General features: G+C 46.4%; 1 protein-coding gene across 6 annotated transcripts in view; it reads right to left on the reverse strand.

The window, feature by feature from the left end:
- Positions 1-24,456, reverse strand: part of IKZF2 (IKAROS family zinc finger 2) — a 136,779-nt gene that overhangs the window by 54,272 nt on the left and 58,051 nt on the right. For 4 of the 6 annotated variants that reach the window (XM_054070403.1, XM_054070401.1, XM_054070402.1 and 1 more), the window contains 2 exons: positions 13,415-13,681; positions 1,713-1,880 (listed from right to left, as the gene is read on the reverse strand). In XM_054070403.1, coding sequence (XP_053926378.1) covers positions 1,713-1,880; positions 13,415-13,681 — 435 coding nt within the window. Of the gene's footprint in view, positions 1-1,712; positions 1,881-13,414; positions 13,682-14,005; positions 14,106-24,456 lie in introns of those variants that run through there. The other 2 variants (XM_054070406.1, XM_054070404.1) reach the window with 2 other exon arrangements.

The raw sequence follows: 24,456 nt of genomic DNA on the forward strand, positions 1-24,456 counted from the left end.
TTATGAAAACAATCTTCAACCACAATGTTCAATGTTTTGTAATGTGGGCTATTCTGTATCACATTTCCCTTTTTTTTCTTTTAATTGTGAATATTTTTATCGTGTTTTCTTTTTTACCAAATTTCAAGTTGAAACTGCAGCTATGGTCAGATGTGTGAAAACTGCACCCCACAGTTCCACAGACATCTTTCCTTTTGATTTTCAGATCAAATCCTCTCAGCCGACAGCTTCCAAGCAATGCTGTCTCAGTCCAATCCCACAGTTGCGCTCCCTCATGCTTTCTGTCAGCAGTATGTTTGCACTAATACAGCCTCCTGCCTGCTCCAAATCCTACCTGGAGAAGCTCACTAGCTCATCCTACATAAAGGGTGTCTACCAAGAGGATGGGGACTCCCTGTTCACAAGGAGTCACGTGGAAAAGACAAGAGGTAATGGGTACAAGTCGCTCCTGGGGAAGATTCCAGTTGGACTCTAGAAGGAAATTCTTGTTGACAACAGTGAAACATTGGAATAATTTCCCCAGGGAAGTGGTGGAGTCCTCTACACTGGACACTTTTAAGGCTCAGCTTGCCAGGGTGCTGGGCCATCTCATTTAAACTAAAAAAGTGGGATCGGATGAACCTTGAGGTCCCTCCCAACCTGGCATTCTGTGATCTTACAATCCTTTCCACTTCTTGGAAATGTCAAGTCAACTCCATATCCTAAAGACCAACCTGATGTTCATAAAACAAAAACCTTGAAGCAACGCTGATCTCATAGAGGAAACACTAATAACGAGTCAGTAAGCTCCACAATTACATTTTCACATGCAGAGTTTCTGTCTGCGACTGCACTTCAACCAACGTTTCAGTAGCCACACACTTGCTAACACCTCAAAAAAGTTCATCTGCAATGCTGTCACTTGTAACCAGTCCAATTATCTCTGCTCACTCAACAATGAAAAACACAGTCTCCTATAATGGCCTGGACACAAAAACTGAACATCCTCAGAGATAAAAAACACAGCAAGTTAAGATCTGACTCAAGAGTTCCCTACACAAATGAGTAAGTGGGCAGAATGTGGCCCCTTGGTGTAGCACACAGGGACTAGAGACACATCTGATCCTGATCATCAGGGCTACCAACGTGATTACTAACATGCAGTTAAGCGACTGGCATTTCTTATAACAAGAAACTATCAAGTAGAGGTTATGTAGACACGATACTATCAAGTCGCAAGGCGAGATAAACCCAATTTCTCTCTGTCACCTTCTGCTTCATGGTAGGTGCTGTGGCTGCCGCGAATTGGGACTTCACAGCAAGACTGAATCTAAAATGCAACTCCATCAGCACACGGCATTTCTGAGATGAACAAATGGGTATGAACTGCGAAGCAGGCTTCCAAGAGCACAGAGTCCTTCTTTGGAATCCGACAGCCTCTTCGGGGCTGAGTGTCAAAACAATCTGCCAGCGAAGCCTGGATACACCCAAGGAGACACTCAAAGGGAAGCGTGATAGCATCACCAGAGGAGCTCAGTTACACAAAAGGAGAGGTGCGGCTGAACCACAAGTCTTCTGATTTGCATCAAGGCTTTCCCAAAGTTCAGGGCTGTGCTATCTGAACAGGATGGTGCAGACCCGGAGGCACCAGGAACGCAGCTGTTTTCACAATCTGCTTCACTTGAACGGTAACAACAAAGCAAAACGTGAGTGGGAACAGAAGTCGGACTCACCAGAGTGCGTCCTGAGGTGTCCTGTGAGGGCGTCCCTCCGTCGGCAGGCGTAGCTGCAGAAAGGACATTTGAACGGTTTCTCCCCAGAGTGCAACTTGATGTGCCTCAGCAGGTTCCCCTTCTGGGTAAAAGAAGCTCCACATTGGTTACAGTGGAAGGGGCGTTCACCTGGAAGGGGAATGGAAGGGAGAGAGCTGTCAAGAAACATCAGAGTCCATTATCCTGCTCTTTGTTACAGTGCCATATAACCCAGGCACAGTCCCCACCACCCCACAGCCCTTGCTGAAGTTCGAGACAGTTTCTTTTGCACAATGGAAAAAGCTTCCCACAACAATTTGAGGCTCTTTCCTAGAGGTGATCAATGCAGCCTGATTTTCTTAGACTTCTCCACTTCAGAGGTTTTATCCTTCACAAAAGATGAACTCTGCTCAAAATTTAGATCCATAACTGTGGTTTTGTAGTGTTTATCTCTATGGTTTTGCGCTTATTTTTAGCATAGGTCCAATCCATATGGATATTTAAACCAATCATAACAATTGGACTTGGACAGACGTTAAGGTCTTGGCTTCAAACCAAATCTTTTGCTTACATTATACTTGAACAGAAATCCATTTTTAAAGGCTGCTTAGCACTCTTAAAGTTGTACCAAGAGAATCGATGCAAGCGAGGATCAGGCCCACAAGCTTCAGGCAGTAGCAAACGCTGACAAAATTCTTACACCATTAAACTGTGAAATAGGCAAATTGGTGCTCTAAATAAAACCAAATGAAAAGACTTTTTTGATGAATAAAAACTCCTAACAGAAACTCTACACTTTACCCTTTTCATTGACCCCATGCACTCAAACACACACATCCAAAACATGTTTTCATGTTAATACTTTATATTCGCCCAGGACGGTGGGGACTGGGACCATAACAACACACATCACTTGATATTTTTATTATTATTATTTAGAGGAACCCCCCTGAAAAACTCACCCGGGTTCCGCAAAACCTTATCAAAACTGTACTCTGTGTCAACAATTGAGGCCACTTGGTTTGTTCCAGCATTCTTCTGCAGGCAGTCAGCTCTAATCACCTCCTTGCGTCCCACCAGGTACAGAGCAGATCAATAGGGCACAAGCACAGACTCGTGCTGGCCGCTTGCCCGAGTGCTTTAAAGCAGCTGGGCTCTAGATACTGAAATGTTTTCACCAGCCAGGGCCCCTGTTCAACAAAATCTTGAACATCAGATCTCAGACACATGTGGTCCCGTTCATTTTTATACCGTATTGCCTAATACAGAGCTTTGGCCAATGCTTGGTGGGACTTTGGGGTCGAATTCATTGGTCTGAAGCACAGTACCCATGAAAAACATATTCTGTGATGGGTCACAGCACTCCAAAGCTTTTTTTCAATTGTTTCAAACTGATTATAGAATCATAGAATGGTTTGGAATGGGAAGAACCTTAAACCCACTCAGTTCCAACCCCTGCCATGGGCAGGGACACCTCCCACTGGATCAGGGGCTCCAAGCCCCATCCAACCTGGTCTTGAACCCCTCCAGGGATGGGGCAGCCACCACTGCTCTGGACAACCTGGGCCAGGGCCTCCCCACCCTCGCAGCAAAATATTTCTCCCTAAGATCTCATCCCTATCTCCACTCTTTCAGCTTAAAGCCATTCTCCCTCATTCTACTCCTGCCCTTCCTGATCAAGAGCCCCTCCCCAGGTTTCCTGGAGCCCCTTTCAGTACTGGAAGGTCGCTATAAGGTCTTCTCAGAGCCTTCTCTTCTCCAGGCTGAAGAACCCCAACTCTCTCAGCCTGTCCTCACAGGGGAGGTGCTCCAGCCCTCAGATCATCTCCATGGCCTCTTCTGGACTCGCTGGACAAAATTAACACTATATTTTTACCAAAGTAGTTCATGTCTCTGTCCGTGTAAGGTCCGACACACATCTGTTGATTCAAATGGAAAAAGAGGGAGGAAGAGACCTCTTAGGGATGTCCACAAGCGATTCTTGCTTCAGCGGTTGCAAGCCCTGCCAACGTTAACAGCAGGTGAGCCATATATATGCCACGTATATCTGCCATACATCTGCTACTTCACTGAGCTGGAAATTACACCTGAAACCACTGCAGCTGCACTGAAGAAGATACTAAGGTTTCTACAACCTTGCCAAGAACATCATGGAATAATGATGAAAAAAAAAATCAGGGCATAAAACTAATCTTCCCATAGACGGAACACGAGCTCATTGGAATTGATAAGAATTTGTGGTTTCCCTTTTAGACTCCCACACTATAATTAAAGGATGTGATTATCTATTATCTTCTTCTACATCATTTCAAAATGCCCATAACAGAGAGATGTAAAGAGAATGCAGTTAAAAAAATATGAGCTTTTTTTTTTTCCTCTGTTTTGCTTTCACTGTTTGAGAGAATGGGCAAAACCCCTTGCTTTGACACGTTTCTCAGTATTCAGGAATGATAGCTTCAGTTTCAGGATGACAACATTAAAGCAGGTAGCGAGTTTCTTACCAAGTCTGAAGCCTTTCCTTTTACCTGTGCTGTATTCAAAACGATGCAGTTAATGCGTTTTACCCACTACATCGCCCACTTATCTTTGATATCTTGGGAGGCCCCAGATGAACAGGTATCATTCCTCGATAAACTGACGGCTGAAGAGAGATCTGCAGTGAGTCTAGTGATGAAGGGGAAATGTTTGAAGCTGCAAGAGGGGTGATTGAGAGGAGATCTCCGGAAGAAATATTTCGCTATGAGGGTGGGGAGTCCCTGGCCCAGGTTGCCCAGAGCAGTGGTGGCTGCCCCATCCCTGGAGGGGTTCCAGGCCAGGTTGGATGGGGCTTGGAGCCCCTGATCCAGTGGGAGGTGTCCCTGCCCATGGCAGGGGTGGGACTGGATGGGCTTTGAGGTCCCTTCCAACCCAAACCATTCTGATTTTAAGAGATGTTGAAAGTCTTCGGTCAGGAACTCAAAGACTGCACTAAAGTTCAATAGCAAAGATGACACGAAAACACTCACCACAAAGTCATCACCAGTCTGCCCCATCTTTTGCAACAGACAGAACCTGCTGTGATTGCACACCTTACCTTAAATAGCCTTTGTATCTATTTAAAGGCAGCATGAATTATTTTTTCCTACTGGCTTAAGTCTGGGTAAACAACTGCTCTGATCTGTTTGTTATACTTCTGCCCAATCATTTGATTCCTGCTCCTTGTTTGAGCTGCTGGCTTATGGGGTGACCACAGTTCCAGTCCTACCTTCACACTATTGATTAACAGCTTTTACGTCTAGCACAGCTAACCTGAGAGACAATAATTCAACAGAAGAGCGCACAAACAAAGCAAAAAGTGAATAATAAGAACATTTTGCTGGGTTTGCAAGAACTCTGCTGTGCGATGCCCACTCTGGATACTAGCAAACAGCCTTCTTGATCACTTCAGTGCCTTAAGAAGACTGTTTTCCAATTACCTCTCCTGCTGCCTTTTCCTAGTAGGCTTGTAAGCAGTTTTCCAGTATTATTATTTCCTAATAACAAAATAACAGCCTTGACATCCTTATTCACTCTCATAACAGTTCTGTGAAAAATAAGAGTTTCTATCCGTAGGTGAAATTAATTGCACTTCAAACTAAACATCTACTGACGGAAAGTCTTTACCTGAACACGTCCTTTCTCTACACAACAGCCCATGGCTGAGTTTAACATGTTTTGGGGTGAGGGCAGTGCAGACATTTCATAGACAAATCAAACAAGTGACGTACATGACTACGAGAGGCTGCTGACAATCAGAAGCATTTATAACTAGCTATAGATTTACCATTTACTTCCTAAATTGACTCCGATTTATTAAAATAAGAAGTCTCTCTAAGAAGGACACGTGCAGAAATGTGACTAAGCAAGCTTTTAGCTTTTCAGCAGTGGAAAATACGCTGCAAAATATTTTTAGGCCATTTTAGCTATTCAAACTTTTCTCTATTTTAGAGCACACCCAGGGCGAAAACCCCTCAAACATTAGCGATTAAAATGGTTTCTGAGTTGGGAGAGGGGGAGGAACAGCTAAGCAAACAAAAAGCATGTTTCTTTTCAACTCTAGATTTAAAGATCTAAAATCAAACAAAAGCAAGAATGCCTAAAAAGCCTTGTTCTCCAGTGCAGGGAATTTAATTATCTAAAGTTACTTCAGGAACAGACCAGGCAAGGTGAGCCACAGCTGAAAAGTATTGCCTTTCCTAAAGGCTTAGAAAGAGGGGCTTGTGCCAGGGAGCACCTCTTATAATTAAATTCAATCAAAAAATCCATGGGTTTTAGAATTTTAGAGTTTAAGTATTAATTAAAAGGTACGATTTCCAATATTTACCTCTAAATTACAGTAAAATACTGCTGAAACGTCACAATTCAGCGTTTAACACACAGCCATCACAGCTGTCTGTCCTCCAGTAAAAGATACAATGAACTACTGTTGCTCTTTCGACACTAAACTACAGAAGTTAACTTGCTATTTCTTAACAAACACTGAGCTGAGAGGTGCGGTGGAACATGGGAGTTGAGGTTATTAGCAAGACGTGGTCCTTCACAAGTATCTTTAATACACGGCAGCTGGAGACTCCATGGCACAAGCTACCGATGGCGCCAAGCTGATACAACCTGAAACCCGGCGAACCAACCAATTAACTTCCTACTAAGAGCTTTCATATTTTACCACGTCTATGTCAAACGTTCTTGCAGAAAGCAAACCTTTTTCTGCTTAATTGGAAGCTTCCCTGTGCAGTAATTCTCCTTTACCGCCTCAGCACGGAAGTGCTGCGCAGAAGTTTCAGTATGAGTTATCCTTCTTCGAATCTCATACTGGTGCAAAACACATCAGTGATATTTGCTGTATTGAAACAGAAGTTTAACTGAGGACAGAGAGCCTCACAACCAAAGAGATGTAGATTTTTCATAACCTTTGGCTGGCAATTTTTGTCCCTTTGAAATCAAGTGGAGGAACTCACTAACGGGCTAATTCTCACTAACAGCGAGGCCTGGTTCTTTCTACAGCAGCGCTCCACTCATAGAATCATAGAATAATCTGGGTTGGAAGGGATCTCGATGCCCATCCAGTTCCAACCCCCCTGCCATGGGCAGGGACACCTCCCACTGGATCAGGGGCTCCAAGCCCCATCCAACCTGGCCTTGAAACCCTCCAGGGATGGGGCAGCCACCACTGCTCTGGGCAACCTGGGCCAGGGCCTCCCCACCCTCATAATGAAGAAATTCCTCCTTATGTCCAGTCTCAATCTGCCCCTCTCCAGTTTATACCCATTGCCCCTCATCCTATCACCACAAGCCTTCGTGAACAGTCTCTCTCCAACTTTCCTGGAGCCCCTTTCAGCACTGGAAGCTGCTCTAAGGTCTCCTTGGAGCCTTCTCTCCTTCAGGCTGAACAACCCCAACTCTCTCAGCCTGTCCTCATATGGGAGGTGCCCCTTCCTGTGAATCTCTTAATTGCCTCTGCTAAATAAAACCCAACAAACTGGTTGTAAAGTCTCTTCACCATAAGAAGAAAAGCCAGGATAGAATTCTACATAGTAGAACTGGGTTCAGAGGGACTACACTTGACATTTGTCCTGGCTAAAGGTATAAAGACCTCAGCCTTTTTGTTTGACACATCTTCTTGATATGTGAAGGATGGCTGAAGCACCTAGAATCACAGAATGGTTTGGGTCAGAAGGGACCTCAAAGTCAATCCAGTTCCACCCCCTGCCATGGGCAGGGACACCTCCCACTGGATCAGGGGCTCCAAGCCCCATCCAACCTGGCCTTGAACCCCTCCAGGGATGGGGCAGCCACCACTGCTCTGGGCAACCTGGGCCAGGGCCTCCCCACCCTCACAGCAAAACTTTTCTTCCTAATGTCTCATTTCAATTTCCCCTCTTTCAGCTTCAAACTGTTCCCCTCGTCCTGTCCCTGCCCTCCCTGACCAAGAGCCCCTCCCCAGCTTTCCCGGAGCCCCTTTCAGCACTGGAAGCTGCTCTAAGATCTAAGCTCTAAGCCGTCTCTTTTCCAGGCTCAACAACCTCAACACTCTCAGCCTGTCCTCATAGCAGATGTTCTCCAGCCCTCGGATCATCTCCGTGGCCTCCTCTGGACTCGCTCCAACAGGAATTTTATTTAATCTCTTAATGCAGAATACCTGAGCCCCTGCTGCCATCGGGAAGCACCTGCTCATACAAACAACACTGATTTTCACCCCTCAGTAGTTGCTTTCAATTAACATTGAGTTGAACTGAAACATTTCTCCCGATTCCTCAGGTGGTCCAACTGCTCCATCCCTGCTCTGTCCCAGGAGCACAAATGAAACACCGGCTGTGCAGGCAGTGAGTTACGACCTGCCTTCACTCAAACAGAACACAGAGCAGCAGCCTTCGCTACATCCCTGCAGTTGTTACTCCAGGAACTACCTACTCTGCGTGTCTACTCGCTGTTCTATCAGATTCACTTAACCGGCTCCACATCACTTGAAATCAATTATTTCACTGGTTTTATTTTGTTGGGAAAAACCTACTTTCAGATAGGGCAATTTATTATAATCCAACATGGACAAATCTCTCATGGAAAATTCCTGCCCCGTCTCTACACTTATTTATGACCGGATCCTTAAGAGATAAAAATCCTTCACAGGAATTGGTATAAAACATCAGATGAGTTTAGTCACCAAGTAAAACATCCTTAGACAGAGCGACTGGAAAAAATCCGAGCTTTCCTTCCTTATGCTTAAGTAGAAAACAAGACTTGTGGAAAAGTTGGATTGAGGAACCTAAGGAGAAAACATCAATTGTAGAAATTTGGCCCTACAGTTCTTGATTTGGTGCCAGCTTGACTCATACAGCAAGAGGTAGGAGTCTGCGCTAGGTTACAAATTAAACCAAATAAAATCTTTCCACTAGAAGAATAAGTCAGGCAGCCCAAGGGAGCTAATTGCAATGTGTTAATAGGACCATTTGCTTAAATTCATTCCTGCTTTGCTTCTTTAGACATAAAAGTCTTTTATACTGAACAGCGTGGTTGGGTTTTCTTAATTTATTAATTGTGTCCCAAAAACTTGAACTCTGCATGAAAAAAAGTATTAAATAGCATTCAGAGTTCCAGTGCTGCATATGTTCAGTTGTAACACGAGGGATGCTAACACAGAACTTGAACACGTCCCTCACGGGCCCATCATGTATCTCATTTCACCGACCTTATGGTATTAAAATGCAGTAAGACATCAGAGAATGACAGAATGGTTTGAGTTGGAAAGGACCTTAAAGATCATCCAGTTCTACTCCCCCACCAAGATCTGAGACCCTCCTGCAGCTGGCACCCCAAAAAGCCTGAAAATAACCTCTCAGCAGCCCCAAGCGAGCGTTTAACCTCTAGGTATTCTTAAAACGAGAAGGAGGATCCCAACCCTCCCTTAGAAACATCAATGTTTTGGAATCCAGCAGCGGACTTGATAAAGGACGAGACGTCACAGTGGAGAAAGATCGCAATTGGCAGCAGAAGGGAGAACAATGCGTGGACCTAGCAAAGCACTGAGGCAGCAGCACGGCTGTCCCAGCAGATGGTTTCTCCATTGCCAAAATGGCCATCTGATATGATCAGTTAAAGCATCATAGAACCATTAAGGTTGAAAAAGCCCTCTAAGCTCATCCAGTCCAACCGTCAGCCCAACCCCGCTATACCGACAAACCATGTCCCAAAGTGCCACGTCTACACACTCTTTAAACCCCTCCAGGGATGGAGACTCCACCATTGTCCTGGACAGCCTCTGACAGTTCCTCACCACTCTATTAATACAGATTCTTTTTCTAATATCCAACCTAAACCTCCCTCAGTGCAACTTGAAGCCAGGAGATCATCTCCTGCAATAACAAAAAAAAAAAAAAGAAATAAAAATCTGATAAAGACCCTTTATTTTTAAAGATAAATAAAATTGGGGCATGTGCGGGGGAATACGGAATTTGGCCCAAAAGAAGACAGTATGGACAAGGAGGAAAGCAGATCAACCCTGACACCACGTGTTATTTTTCTGACGTGAGGACAGGACAACGAGGGAGAGGGTGTGGGGTTACCCCGCTTGCTAAAGCAGGAAGCACCATGCTTCATTCCCACACGAAGCGCTTGATTTATTTCCTGTCAGTGATGATAAATCAATAGAGCGGCCTTCTCCTGATGGCCATGCAGATTACGATACCACTTCACCTCCGTTATCAGGGCTTCAGAGAAAGGTTGTGTTCAACAGCCTGTGATGCGCAACGCCAAGGGCTCTGTGATAGAGGTGCCGTGGACCAAAGCATCACTTGCACAACTGTGCAAGGCAGCATTTCTGCATATCCAAAGGATGAACGGGAAATCCCTGGCTCAGTCTAATGAAGCAGGCAGCAGAGAAAATGGATCCTCCAGCACCTGCCCTACGAGGACAGGCTGAGGGAGTTGGGCTTACTCAGCCTGGAGAAGAGAGGGCTCCAGGGAGACTTTAGAGCAGCTTCCAGTAATGAAAAGGGGCTCCAGGAAAGCTGAGGAGGGGCTCTGGATCAGGGAGGGCAGGGACAGGATGAGGGGGAACGGCTGAAAGAGATGAGACTGAAATGAGATCTTAAGAAGAAATGTTTTCCTTTGAAGGTCAAGAGGCCCTGGCCCAGGTTGCCCAGAGCAGTGGTGGCTGCCCCATCCCTGGAGGGGTTCAAGGCCAGGTTGGATGGGGCTTGGAGCTCCTGATCCAGTGGGAGGTGTCCCTGCCCATGGCAGGCGGTGGGACTGGATGGGCTTTCAGGTCCCTTCCAACCTAAACCTTTCTATGAGAATGAGAGCTGGGACACTGAGCTTGTCTACTCTGGTCTAATCCACGGCACAAATTAATTTTCCCCTTCCCTATATTTGACAGAACTACCACGGTGTGTCACGGGAAGACATCTGCTGCTCAGGAACTGCACCCGTCTAGATGGGTAACGCGGCCAAAGCCATACAGCAGGGCTTCTCGCAAATCCTGGGTCCCCAGTGTAAGGAAAGCCACACTCTCTTCCCAGTGTACATGCAAATTACAGCCTCTACTATGGACCGCAGCATTTTGGATGATTTATGATGTTACATTTCTTGGGAAGGGACAAGGACTTCAGTTTTTGCCAATGCAAACAACTGGCCAGGCCATGTTGTGGTTGCGTGCAGATAAAGAGGAGAGTAAGGCGGGATGGATTCAGGTCCCAAACTGACTTAAATTGGCTTTGAGAGGTAAGGATTTACGTGCCAGTTGCATTAGCTGATAAAGAATATCATCCGTTCCCACTCACTAGGGACAACCTCCCTTCCCTCCACTGTTCTCCCTTGGGCTGCAAAACCAGAGTCCCCAGAGGTCAGGGCTCATTCCAGAGCTGAGGTCAGCCCATCACACTCCTCTGGCCAAGGAAGTGGTGATGTATTTTACAGTGCTGCACTTTAAGAGCTAAATACCAGTACGTTAAAAATACTCCTAAAATCAAGGATGTGGAAATCCAAGCAAACTTCTCCTTCTGTTGTGGACAGTGAAGTAGCAGCATGTATTAAAAAACAAACAAACAAAGCGGGGGAAAGAAAAAAAATCCCCCGCAAAATGTGCCAACTGGTTCAGAGCACCGAGCTGCACATTAAAAGGAATGCCATTTCTATCTGCTTGAAATCATCTGTATAGAGTTATACATCACAGCTCCTCGGCTCAGATGGGAAAAGAGTCAGAGCCCGATGAGGAACCAGCAGTAGCCTGAAGGAGAAAGCCACCGGTTATGCAATTCCTACTCATCCACGTGCGCGCAACCATCCTGCCTGCCCGCAGATGAGATTGTGCTCCCTTCGCTTTGAATTTACATGTTGTCTTCAACACGAAAAAGGCAGCTTGTCTGCCTTGAAACGATGCGCTGGCTGTTCAGTATCTCAAAAGATGCAGACCATTTAATTAAGTACCTAAATCTATATTTAGCTGGTCTAATTTAGCTGTTTGAGTTCAAATACGTGGATTCCAATGCACCTACCATACATATGCTCAGATATGTGTGAGTGCCAATGAAAAAACTTCTAGGGAGGTTGAAAGCTGGGGACTCAGTCTGTTACGTTCTCTGTTCTCTTTCCCTTTCCTAGTAATAGCATGTCAAATTGTTAATCAAGATTTCGCTTCTCTACCTAATGCTTTCCCCCTGTTGTAATTGCTGTCTAAAACCGTGACTGCATCATAAACGATGCTGCAAAGCTTACCATTATACATTTATGTTAAGTTATTATCAATACAACTTATATACAGCGCATTAACTATGTAATATATATTTATTATTCCTCTGTACAGGAATTCATTGATTTCTTTCCCATCAAGCGCACGCTACTTGACTGCAAACTACCAGGTTTACAAAGGGATTACACAAAGTCTGTCTTACTCTACCTTAAATCCCCATTTTTCTTTTTACATCCTAGCAGACATCTCGCAGTCAGTGGGAGTCTCTCACCTCATTAAATAATAGCAGAGAAAGATAAAAAACAAACTATCTTTCAGTTTCTCCGAAAATGATGAAGAACAAACACCCACTGAGGTTTCAACACAGAAACCTGTGCTTAACCTTAATAAGATTTAAGTGGGTATCTTAAGTTAAGCCTATACGGTAGCACTTCAAGTGCCTTACGTGTGCCTAAATCTCATAAAAGTTAAACACATGCTTAAGTGCTTTTTTGAATCAAAGGCTCTGCCAGGTAGACCTTTGCAAGATGGGAGGGCACTGCCTTGCGGCACCATCTCTGTTGGAGTTAACTGTTATTCCCACCTGAGGAGAAGGAGCCTCTTAGGCACTCCGATTTGTCATATTGGCCCAAACTCCCCTGAAATTCCCTGTTTCGAATTTGAGGACTCATTTTTCAGGCCCCAAAGACCCACTTAATCACCACAAGGTGAAGATTTTGGCTGGCTCTTGCACTCTCAAATGGCTAAACTTAGTAAAGCTGGTTTGGTCTCCAAACAGCAGCAGTACTAATAGCAATAAAAATAAATGATAAGGAAGCGCAAGCTTTGACCAGTGCCACAGAAATAGTACCTAGATGGTGAGGGGGAGCCAAGCACCAGCCCACGAGAGCGGTTCAGGTGAGGTTTCCGTGATGGAGATGTTAGGCCGTGAACAGCAAACCCACTCTGGCATCAGGATCACTGGGTAGAGTGTCTGCCCTGTAGAGCTTGCTAATCTCAGGTTTGATGGGCCACCAGCATCACCCCCAGCCACTTGCAAAGGACGTGTGAGATTCCCAGCAAGCTGCTGCTCTCGTCCACCTGGAAGCACCTCCATGGGAAGATCATCTAAGATCCACCTTAAAGACTCAAAAGTCTTGTGTGTGCACACACACAAACATACACACACCCCCCATGACAGATAATGACTCTAACCATCTTGCCCCTGGTCAAGAACAGTAAAAAAAAAAAGCAATTTCCAGACTTCTGTGGTGTTTTTCAGAACCAAAGACTGGAAAACAATGTCATGGAAGCACCATGCTTGCCAGAAAAACAGCATCACCGCAACCTGCAGAGCAGGGGGAGAATCAAACCAACGAAGCCCGTTTTTCCCCTCCCCAGCCTCCTGCTACCCCACAAATGGAAAGGGAAGAGAGGAGAGTTGTCAGGTAATATCAACATCAGACGCCACAGGCAGTCATCGGATTTTCTTTCAGCTGCTTACCAGTGTGGCTCCTTTTATGTACCATTAGCACATTGGGCCCAATGCAAACCATGCCACAGACGTCACATTTCAGTTTACCATTCGGAAGCCGGATTCCTCCCTCGCTCGATAGCTCCTGGATCTTTCTGTTATCCATCATCTCGTTACTCTCAATGAGGGGCTCTTCCAGGCTGCTTCCTTCATCATGAGCCCTGATCTCATCTTCCTGACTCAGGGGCTTCCTGTCACATTCCTCATCACTTTGCATTTCTAGCTTTACTGAATTTGCTGAAATAAAAACAAAAAAATTGAAAAAATAATTAAAAATGTGTATTTTCTAAGTTCCCAATCGCTAATATCGTGATAAATTTCTACTGTTATCAACATTAAAGCACAGCCTTGAAGCTCAAACCAATACAAGCAGAGGGGCTGGGACCGGATGTTCTTTAATACTCCTTCCAACCAAAACCATTCTATGATTCTATAAAAGCACCACAAGTTAAGAATGTGTTTCTTCAAGGCTTTTTGTTTGTTTGTTTGTTTTTTAATTCCTAATTTCTATCCTTATTTTACAGCCTAGATGCTAAGGCACGACATGATCCAGAGACCTACCAAATGTTGTAGAGATGCAGCAGGCTGAAGAAGTGACTTTCTGCTTCTCTGTTGGAAAGACAGGAGCCTCCTTCCCTTCAAGGAACCCAAGTCATAGAATTATAGAGTGGTTTGGGTTGGAAAGGCCCATGAAGATCATCCAGTCCAATCCCTCTGCAGTGAGCAGAGACATTTTCAACTAGATCAGGTTGCTCAGAGCCCCATCCAACCTGACCTTTGAAGTCTCTAGACGGAAGGACTCAGCTCCAGCTGCTTCCTCCGAGTCCCTCCTGCCTAGTGCAGCATTCCCAAAGACAGGACACTGCACCACCGCAGCTCACGGAAACAAGAACCATTCATGGGCAGGATTATTCAAAACGCAGCAACCCAGTGAAGCCAAGCTTATGGACGTGTCGGGAATCTCCAGATGAGCCTGCCTGCACAGACAGGTTCCTGACGGAGGGACGACCAAGCTCCAGGTGCCTCCAGTGCTTCCTTGCTATCATCCTCTGGTTCATTTAGATGGGACCCTGCCAAAGCAACAGGTCTGAAGTTAGACCCGTGCTGCTGCCTTATTTACACCTGCAAGTGAAGTAAGCACAGTTGAAGACCTTTCCTATCTGCCTGGTTAGACTGACGGGCTCACCACTGCTTTTCATGATCTTCAGGTCACAGGACAAACCTCCTCCAACCAGCAAAAGCTTGAGTGATAGCAAATCTTTGAAGAAAACAGCTGCATCCGTCTTTTTCACACAGGGGTGTCCGAGCAAAGGTGTTTTAATCCCCAGACAGCCCCCATTTCAGCGCCTCACTGGTGGGTCGAGACAGCTGAAAAGTCTCTGCCAGAGCCACTTTCTCCATCCATGCCGCCAGCCGGAAGGCGAGCCCACGTGCCTGCCTCCCTAAGCCTTGATCCTGCTGAGGGGTTTAAAAAGGAGGTGATTCAGCCTTCATATCTAAGCAGACTTTGACCTCTGTACTAAGACCATTAGCACAAGTGCCGGTGGCAGCAGGGGACCCGGACTGCAACGGTGTGCCAGAGGCCCGGCTGGTGTCTCCCAATCCCAGCCAGGAGGGCTCCAGAGCGGCTGCCCAAGGAGATTCTGTCCAGGAACCCAGGGAGAGAGTTTGGAGTAAATGTGTCTGATCGCTGTGAGGCATCGCAGTTTCAAACAGCTGGCCTGGAAATGTCAGAAGAATGAACCCTACTATTTAGATTTCCTCCTTCAACCTCCTTTCCCAGAATTTACGGTTAAAGAAAACACAAGGTTCAGAAGCTGATGTTGATGTTGCAACTCTAAATCACTGCTGTTACTCCTCCAAATCACTGCTGTTACTCCTAGGCAAAGAGTAACGAGCAGAGCAAAGGCACTAGAGACCGAAAGCTGGTAAAATGATGCTTTTTAACCATAAAACTGTTATAATGCATCTTTTGCAATTCATCACGGTGCTAAAGGGAACTAAGAAATGATAGTATTATCACAGCAAAGCTCATCCAGAGCAAGGACATAGCCAGATTGGATCACAGCAGATGAGAATAAGCTCACGCACCACCACAAAAGGGTCTCTAGATACCAAATCATAGAACAAATCATGGAATGGTTTGGGTTGGAAGAGACCTCAAGGCCCATCCAGTTCCAACCACCTGCCATGGGCAGGGACACCTCCCACTGGATCAGGGGCTCCAAGCCCCATCCAACCTGGCCTTGAACCCCTCCAGGGATGGGGCAGCCACCACTGCTCTGGGCAACCTGGGCCAGGGCCTCCCCACCCTCAGAGGAAAATATTTCTTCCTTAGATCTCACCTCCCTCTCCCCTCTTTCAGCACAAAACCATTCCCCTTATCCTCTCTCTGCCCTCCCTGATCCAGAGTCCCTCCCCAGCTTTCCCGAAGCCCCTTTCAATACTGGAAGGTCACTATAAGGTCTCATTGGAGCCTTCTCTTCTCCAGGCTGAACAACCCCAACTCTCTCAGCCTGTCTTCTTACAGGAGGTCCTCCAGACCTCGGATCACCTTCACGCCGTCCTCTGAAAATACTTAAGCGCTTCTTTTACAGAAGGGAATGGATATTTTTTTTTGCCACAGAGATATGTTTAGATATGGACTGAGATCTTGACCATGCCCTGGCCTCAGCCGGTTACTCGGGGGCAGCACGTGGCTGGGTGATGGCCATCCCCACCTGTCCCCAAAGTGGTTGAAGAGCACTGGTCCCCAGGGACAGTTTTGTGCCCCACAGTGCTGACTCTGGTAGCAATGCATGAGCAAACACAGGGACGAATGCAACCTCTTGTTGGCAATAGGAAAAGATGCTGTAAACCTTATGCAATTGCAAATCATTCCCCAAGGACAGGATACATTTTCCTTAACAGCTTCTTCTGTGAGGCCACCATCACCTCAATGAGGGGAGAAGAAAAGTAGAAACCAGTCAACAGGAGGCTGGCAGGCATGTCAAGAACAAAGGCAGGAAGAGAAGCAACAGTCAGTCATCTGATGCTTGTGAGGAGCCCAAGGTACAGTGGGTGGCACAGCCATCGCCAACCTCAAGACCAGGAGGATGCATCCTCAGCGGAGGAGCTGAACAGAAGGGTGGAGGAGTGGGAGCTCTGCCAGCTCCAAAGGCCAGCAGGGAGAAAGCCGAGGTCCTAGTCCCACCTCCATGTGGAAAGCAGGCGCTGGTGATTTATGGACAGCCCGCTTTCAGAGCTAAGGAATGGCAGTTCCCTCTAATAATAGAAGCCTTTTGGGGTATTCAGCAAGTCTAAGAATGAAGCCCGAATAAACACTGCTGTCTTCAAGAACTGGATTTAATACACTCGGCCACACAAGAAGCTAGGGCAGAGCCAGAAATAGTGCCCCGTGCTCCGCACCTCAAAGCCTGGGTTGCTGCCACGAGCCTGTGCACTCTTCACATGCAGCGATGCACAAAATAACTAAACGCCCTCATACCGATTGTGTATATTTATACCTACTCACAAGACAGAGAAAAAACCTTGTACCTTACATCTCTTGCTATATATACATACTCATTTTTGTCTCTATTTTTCTGACATAGAATAATAAATGTTTGACTGTGACAAGTGCTAAAGCACCATGAGATCCCATCCGAGTCTGTGGACGTCTGCCTGCTCAACACATATGAAAGAAGGCTACAAGAGCTTGCAAGCTTGAAAACTGCTTAGTTTATCTCACCCTAGTGTTTCTTTCCGGTAAAGGACACCTTTCAACCAACAGGACAAACAGCACAACAAAAGAGTGAGTCCTTTTCCAAAACGTAACCTCCCCAAGCAGATATTGCTCCACAACAGCAAGCATAACTCTCAAAGACCACCTAGTACACAGAATCATAAAATGGTTTGGGTCAGAATGGACCTTAAAGCCCAACCAGTCCCACGCCCTGCCGTGGGCAGGGAAACCTCCCACTGGATGAGGGGCTCCAAGCCCCATCCAACCTGGCCTTGAACCCCTCCAGGGATGGGGCAGCCACCACTGCTCTGGGCAACCTGGGCCAGGGCCTCCCCACCCTCCTTATGAAGAATTTCTTCCCAATGTCCAATCAAAATCCTTCCCCTTCCAATTTAAAGCTGTACTCTCTCATCCTGTCCCTGCCCTCCCTGATCCAGAGCCCCTCTCCAGCTTTCCTGGAGCCCCTTTCAGCACTGGAAGCTGCTCTAAGGTCTCCCCGGAGCCTTCTCTTCTCCAGGCTGAACAACCCCAACTCTCTCAGCCTGTCCTTGTACGGGAGGTGCTCCAGCCCCCCCAGTCACCTTCGTGGCCTCCTCTGGACTCGCTCCAGCAGCTCCATGTCCTTCCTGTGTTCTTCATGTCACATCTTTCCCAATATCCCAGCTATTCCGCAGAGCTGGTCAGGCTGTCTACTCTTCTTACTTCCCTCACCTTCACGCACAGACAGAGCACCGTTGTTGCCATTTTCAGCAACCCTCCGCTAGCTCTTGTTGCTGCGGAAAGGTTTCCTTCAGCTGGGACCAGTCACAAGTCTCCAAGGAGGGGAGCACTGGTGCAGCAGGGATCTCCTCAGCTAATTGCGAGGGCTTTGCTAATCAGGTCATCTCTGCTGCCTGGTGTATGTATTAGGGTTGTGTGGTAGACTGCATACAAACAGGTGATTAAATTGCATACAGTTGGTTTTCTCTGCTCTCAGCCAGCCTTTGAAACTACAAACATTGTGTAGCACCGTCTTCGTTTTCACCTACAGCCACAAACTCGGAGAGCATCATCCACATGTCTCCATGGCAAATTTCACCCCGAGTTCCCTTGCCTTTCTTGTTCACGCGCTTGCTAAAAGCGAAGGGCTTTCTCGTTCCTTGGCAAAGCAAAGCAGAAATAAGTAAGTGGAAGCATTTTCAAAAGTTTTTAGCTTTTTTCCTAAAAATCACAGCGAAAGGGATAAGCTGAAACCCAGCTCACTAGGAAGTTAAACTACTTCCACCCCCGAGTTAGGAGAAGTTCCTTCAACTTCTTCCTAGTCCACCACAACACCACGTGGGAAGAGAGAGAGACCACCCCAAAACCTACTACCTATGGACACGGAGCTCATGGCACATTTCACCACACCACGCAGCAATACTTCTTTCCTTTATTTCTTCTTGAGCACCAACCAACCGATCCTGAATCATACTTTACCCCGAGTGGCCAAATCAAAGACAATTATCGTTAATGTCTCACAAGTGCTAATTAAACTGCGATTCCCCGTTAAACAGCATTTTGGCAAGTTTTCAGTACCAAAGTACTTCCTTCACCCACAAATTAGTGCAGCTGCAAACCAGAAGTTCTTAGATCCACCTAAGAAAAATATCCCTAGTTCTTAATCCTCTTTCACAGAAGTTTAGTTGGTTTTTTTCCCCCTCAAAAGTGAGATCTGGGGCAGGATGGGGAGGAGACTCATCCTGTCTTGCAGAGAGATTTGATCCCCATTTGGGGTGTAAATTAAAGCACTAGTGATTTTTTTCTTCAGCGAGTAAGCAGGAGAGTAATTCCTACAGGACAAAATTCCTTCTGTCCAACGCACCAGGAAACAAGCAGCAAGACTATGGCACTCTGTCTTCTCCACTGTCTGCTGTCCTAGGTCATTGCTTATTTTATCTGTGGCCTTGGAAAGCCAGGCTGGCCACTGTCACCAAGGGTTTGTGGTCTCCAGCTAGAGGTTAGCCTTTCCTGGCAGCAGCCATCCACCACCAGCCTCTTCCTGCTGCCCCCGGAGCGGCAGAAAAAGCAAGGCTGACCCCTCAAGCCCTCTCACTCTTCTTTCCTCAGCCTTCTTCTCACACCAGCAAGAAACAAAGCTTTGGCCCAGCTTCAGCTACTCATCCTTGAGGAGGCAAAATTCAAATCTGCCGCCCCCGAGGAGCCTTGGGGTGGCTCTGTGGGCGAACGAAGCGAAGGACATGGGTTAGAGAACACAATGTGTCCGCATCGGCTGCCAAACGCCTCCGGGAATGGGGGGCAGGTGGTGCAAACTGTCTCGGGGTCTCCTGCAGATTCCCCATCCAGGACACAATCTAATGCAATATTCAAAGCCTGGATTGTGTGTCTGTCTTTACCGCAGGACGCAAAGAAACTAAGACATTGTTCCTTCCCGCTGGAAAATAAGACTGAGCTCCAGCTACCCCAGCACAATGACAGGCAGCGACCACACAACCTCCCGCATATCATCCTGTCAGCGGTCAGTGACACTGCCTGCTTTAATCATCAGCTTCTCCTAGGCAGTGGATTAATGACAGTGCTAATTGGCAACTAAAGACAAATAGAAAACGACCCAGCTTCTTGCACGGTTTGAACTCGGGTACCTCGTTCGTACCCATTGCAAGGCTCGGATGAAGAGTGTTGCTTCACTATTAAACACTCTGTTTCCATACTATCTAAAGCACTCGTTAAAGGCGAGTGGAATACAGTTACTTTTACAAACTAGACCAGCAAACCAGTGTTTTGTAAAATGAAAATTAAAAGGAGGAAGAGAGAACTCTTCTGTCCTGATGATTTCGAAAATTCAAAGTAAGGAATGCCAAAAGCTGGAAACAATGAGCCCTGAGTCTTTTTCAGTCTAAGGGCACTTACGGAGCAAAAAGGGTCCTTAGAGAGGCTGTTTACACCACTCCAGAAGTGTAGCGAGACTTTAATGCATGTTTAAACATACTTTCCTCCTGGAATAGTATGGGGGTTTAGTAAAAAGAAAACATCATCTCTGAGTTTCTTGGTGGTGGTAGAACTTGGCTATTAATTAATGAGGCTTTTCAAGTCTATTTTGGCTTAATTGCGATCTATTAAACATGTAAGCACTGACAAATCTTCCATTTTTCAAAAGTTAAGTGTGCAAAGGGTGAGAATGCAAGCCAAGCAGTGGTGACACCGAACCAGGCAAGGAAACTGCTCTGTTGTCACCCTCAGAGCACTTGGCAAACAGGTTGACATTAAAAAGCAAATTAGCTGGAAATTGTATTTCCTTCCTAAGAAACAAACTTCTCCTCGTGTTGCGTTGGTGCAAAGCAGGTATCGTTCCAAAGCAGCGTAGGTGTGAGGCTGCGGAATAAGGAGAGTCGGGTCTGCGCAAGGCACTGGCAGCACATCTGCTGCTTTGGGGCTGATAACTGCGATCTTCAGGAGAAAGGAAGACGTCTCTGAAATGACACCTGCAGGCAACGCTGCCCTGACAACACTGTAATGGAAAATGTTTCAGTTGGGGGTTAGGAAGGTGTATTTCAAGGGAGCCAGCTCCGCTTTCATGGTAGATTGAGGCTTTCTGGAGGCTTAGAGAGAAGTGAAGCTGCATCTGGATGGAACAAGTGAGGGTGAACATCACCTGCAAAGGAAGGGGAATTACCCAACTCCTTTCCGAAGTCAAGAGACAGAAACTGAGGCAGTACCTCTTACATTACACACGGACATCCCCAACGCCGGCTGTCAAATCTGTTTATTGCAAACAGCCAAAAGTTTAGCTTTTGGCCACGGAGCAAGCACAAAGCTTAGATGGTGACACCATGCTGTCACGGTGACCTCAGCGGCGTTATGTCCAGTCCTAACGGTTAAATCAGCCCAATTATTTCATAATTAATAAAAAGGAGGATAGAGAGAAGAGATATAGAAGCTTTGTAGCATGCAGAAAAGAACTCGGCACAAACGGGATTCTTCAAGCCCACACAGAGGTGGTTAATACGCCAAAAATGCAGTGAGAAATGATCGGCTTATTTAGGCATCCTCAGAAATTTTTAGTTTTCACATTGAGGAATCACAGTTTAAGCCTGCTACCTCTGAAGTCAATTTAAACAGTCACTAAATGCAACAGAATCCTTATTTCATGTCTTCTGGAGGTGGTGTGTGCAGTAAGTGTAGACTAACAGGTCTGTTACACCCAAGTTTAGTTTAAATTAGGATGTGGTTGCAAAGCTAAGCCAAGCTTCAGTCAGGCCTTAGCTGACACAAGCTGTGGTTGCCATCCTCACGTTCCCGCCCCTTCCACTTTTGATACCGGCACCAGTGCATGTGGAACTGGGTGGCAAACCAGCCTGGCTGCAAACCAACCTTCCTGAGACAAAGCAACTCTGACCAGGAGTGCTGTGCCACCTCAAGAACCGGCTTCGGCCGATAAGAAGCAGCCCCTGGATGTCCCCGCAAGCTTTCAGAAGCAATGGTTTCAAAATACCAAGCGGCTTCTCCCAACCCAGCTGTCCGTGGCCAGACACAAGGAATGAAGACCGCAGCGGAGGAACCTGTGGAACAACTTTTCTGCTCAAACGGCTGTAGAAGCTGACAGTAACACAAAACTGCAAAGACCACAGTTACGGTCAGGAGGGCTCTATTTAAGCACCCAGTGTCCCAGAAAGTGCAGCAATACAACCTGAAATTTCTTTTCCATCCTAAGACCGAATTCTGATGGCTTCAATGATTTTTTGAGTCCCACGCAGTGAGAACCCCGCTGAAGTCCAAAGGCTGAGATGCTGAGCAAGAAGCACCGTGGTATAAGGATGGGAGTACCTAGACCAGAATTTGCCCCAGATACCCAACCTTTAGGCACGACCGTTTGCTCACCACAAGTCACCTGCATGCAGAGTAAGATCTCCTAATTGAATATGTATGATTGCTCAGTGTCGCAAGATTCCTTTCCAGAAGGACTTCAGGCCAAATTTCACCCACAAATGCATCTATGCAACTTGTACTTACACAAGTGAGAGTCGTGTATTCGTATCCCAGGGTAGGAAAAGTACTCCGGATGACCCATCCTCCCCCTCCTTTTTTTTGCCTATGCTTGCGAAGTAGTTACGGTGCAACAAGTATTGTGCTCAACATAATACAAGGTTTATGCCAATTCCCTTTAGGTGCAAGGAAGAGCTTCCTCACACCCCCCTTATCCATTTGCAATGCCAGAATCCGGTGAAGGATGACCGGAATGCAGCAGGGCCTGGCTCCAAGCTGCTGTCCCCTCTACTGATGGTCCAGCTAAGCCAGTTATTAGGCTTAGTCTCATGGATTTTTCCCTAAGGTCAAATTAGGAGCAATTGCTGAACACCCATTTATTTATCCTGCTGGTTTTTGGGCTGTTTTGGGAGGGAGTAGGATTCTTTATTTCCTCTCCTTTTTCTGCTACATGAAACATACTTTACGGAGCAAATCTAGCAAACTTTACGCAATGCCTTCTCAGCCTCTTTGCTCCCTCCCGTATCACCCAACCTTCCTGCCTTCATCTCCACGATTTCACGCGTGTCACGGACAGGCGGGCGATGCTGAGGGAGTGGCCGTGGTGCATTGCAGGTGCTCTCCAGGGCCCCTTTTCACCCTAAACTCCTATTTCACAGTCAGGGTGAGCTGCAGGAGGCAGCGTTCGGGGATGCGGGTGGGTTTTGCAGCCCTTTCCCTCGCTGACCTGCAGCAAGTCTCCTACTGTCCGCAACACGCATGTTAAATACCGTCAGGCTCCTCTCCTACCACAGCTCTGCCACTCCGATAATTCCTGATGCACCGCCGAAAGAGGAGAGAGGAGGAATCAGGAAATCAGGCTCAGACCTGACACCATCTCCCAAAACATGAACACCGTGAACAGATTTTAGTTTTACAACCAGTTGGAGTTCCAATAAGGGAACAAAACCACACACTCATTGAGCAATGACACAACAGTCACCTCTAAGTGGATTTTCGAAGATGCTGTTGAGAGCTCTATATGGTACCCAAAACTGGAAGTTTGTAATGGAAAATGCTGACACACTACAGCTATATATGGATCTAATCAACAAAAATAAAGTGATTTATAACATCCATTTAAAGTGACCAAACCCTCACTGCTCACTGTCATCTCTGCCGCTTAAAAAGTGCACGACTTCCTAAAATGCTTTCCAACGTACGCAAAGAGGAGTAATTATAACAGTAATGATTATTTCATTTATAAGGAACTTTCCATTAGGGATCTGCGCTATATCTGAAAAAACACCTGTAGAAGTTGTTTCAGGCTAATGGAATGACTTGGACCAGGTACTTCACTTCATTTTCTGGCATTTTTACCACTAGAAACATTATTTTAAGTAAAAGGCTTTCATTAAAGTTATACCTCTGGATCATTCACAGCTTTCAGGAAAAGATGTATTTATTTTCAATTATATAAACTCCAAATCATCTTAATGCAATCTGACCTAGCCACGTCCTCCTCTCCTCTGAAGGAGGCACCTCCCCTGACTCATCAGCCCATGGAAAATTATAGGATAAGCACCTGCCACAAAAATATTTTCAGTCTTTGTCACTACATTGTAAAAAGGAGATTAACAACAAACCCTGTGTTGTTTATTTGAGGCAAAGCCTTGTCTGCACCCGCGGCTGATGCACAGGGATGGGCAGAGCCCCAGGTACAGGACCATTGGCAGCCCTGGGTCACAGCCAGCGCCGGAGCACAAGGATTTCTCACCGTGTGCTTCATAGTCACTGTTGTGCTGGATTCTACTGTAATTATAAGAAAAAAGAACACACAATTTTGCCTAATCACACCAGGACTGCGTAGAGTAGAAGGAGAAAACTCTTAAAAGCCAGAGACTGTAAATGCCCAGTTCTCTCAGTGCTGCTTTCAGACACGGATTTCTACCCAAGACAGCTAAAAAGTGCATTTCCCTTACGTTATTATTTCTTTACTGATTTCAGACGGCAAATAGGGAACAGGATTTGGGGATCTGGGATCGGGAGAGCCCTGCTTACAGTTCAGTGACCCTGGCAGTACTGAATCAAGCACATTACGGGAGGATCAAGAGCACAAAAAGATCTCCTACATCTAAAAACGCAAATGAAAAGTACCTGAAGGGGCTACAAGGAAGCTGGGGAGGGACTGTTCACAAAGGCTTGGAGTGACGGACGAGGGGGAACGGGTATAAACTGGAGAGGGGCAGAGTTAGAGTGGACATAAGGAGGAATTTCTTCATGATGGGAGAGGTGAGGCCCTGGCCCAGGTTGCCCAGGGAAGCTGTGGCTGCCCCATCCCTGGAGG

This window comes from Cuculus canorus, chromosome 6 (genome assembly GCF_017976375.1).
Source record: "Cuculus canorus isolate bCucCan1 chromosome 6, bCucCan1.pri, whole genome shotgun sequence".
NCBI lineage: Eukaryota > Metazoa > Chordata > Aves > Cuculiformes > Cuculidae > Cuculus > Cuculus canorus.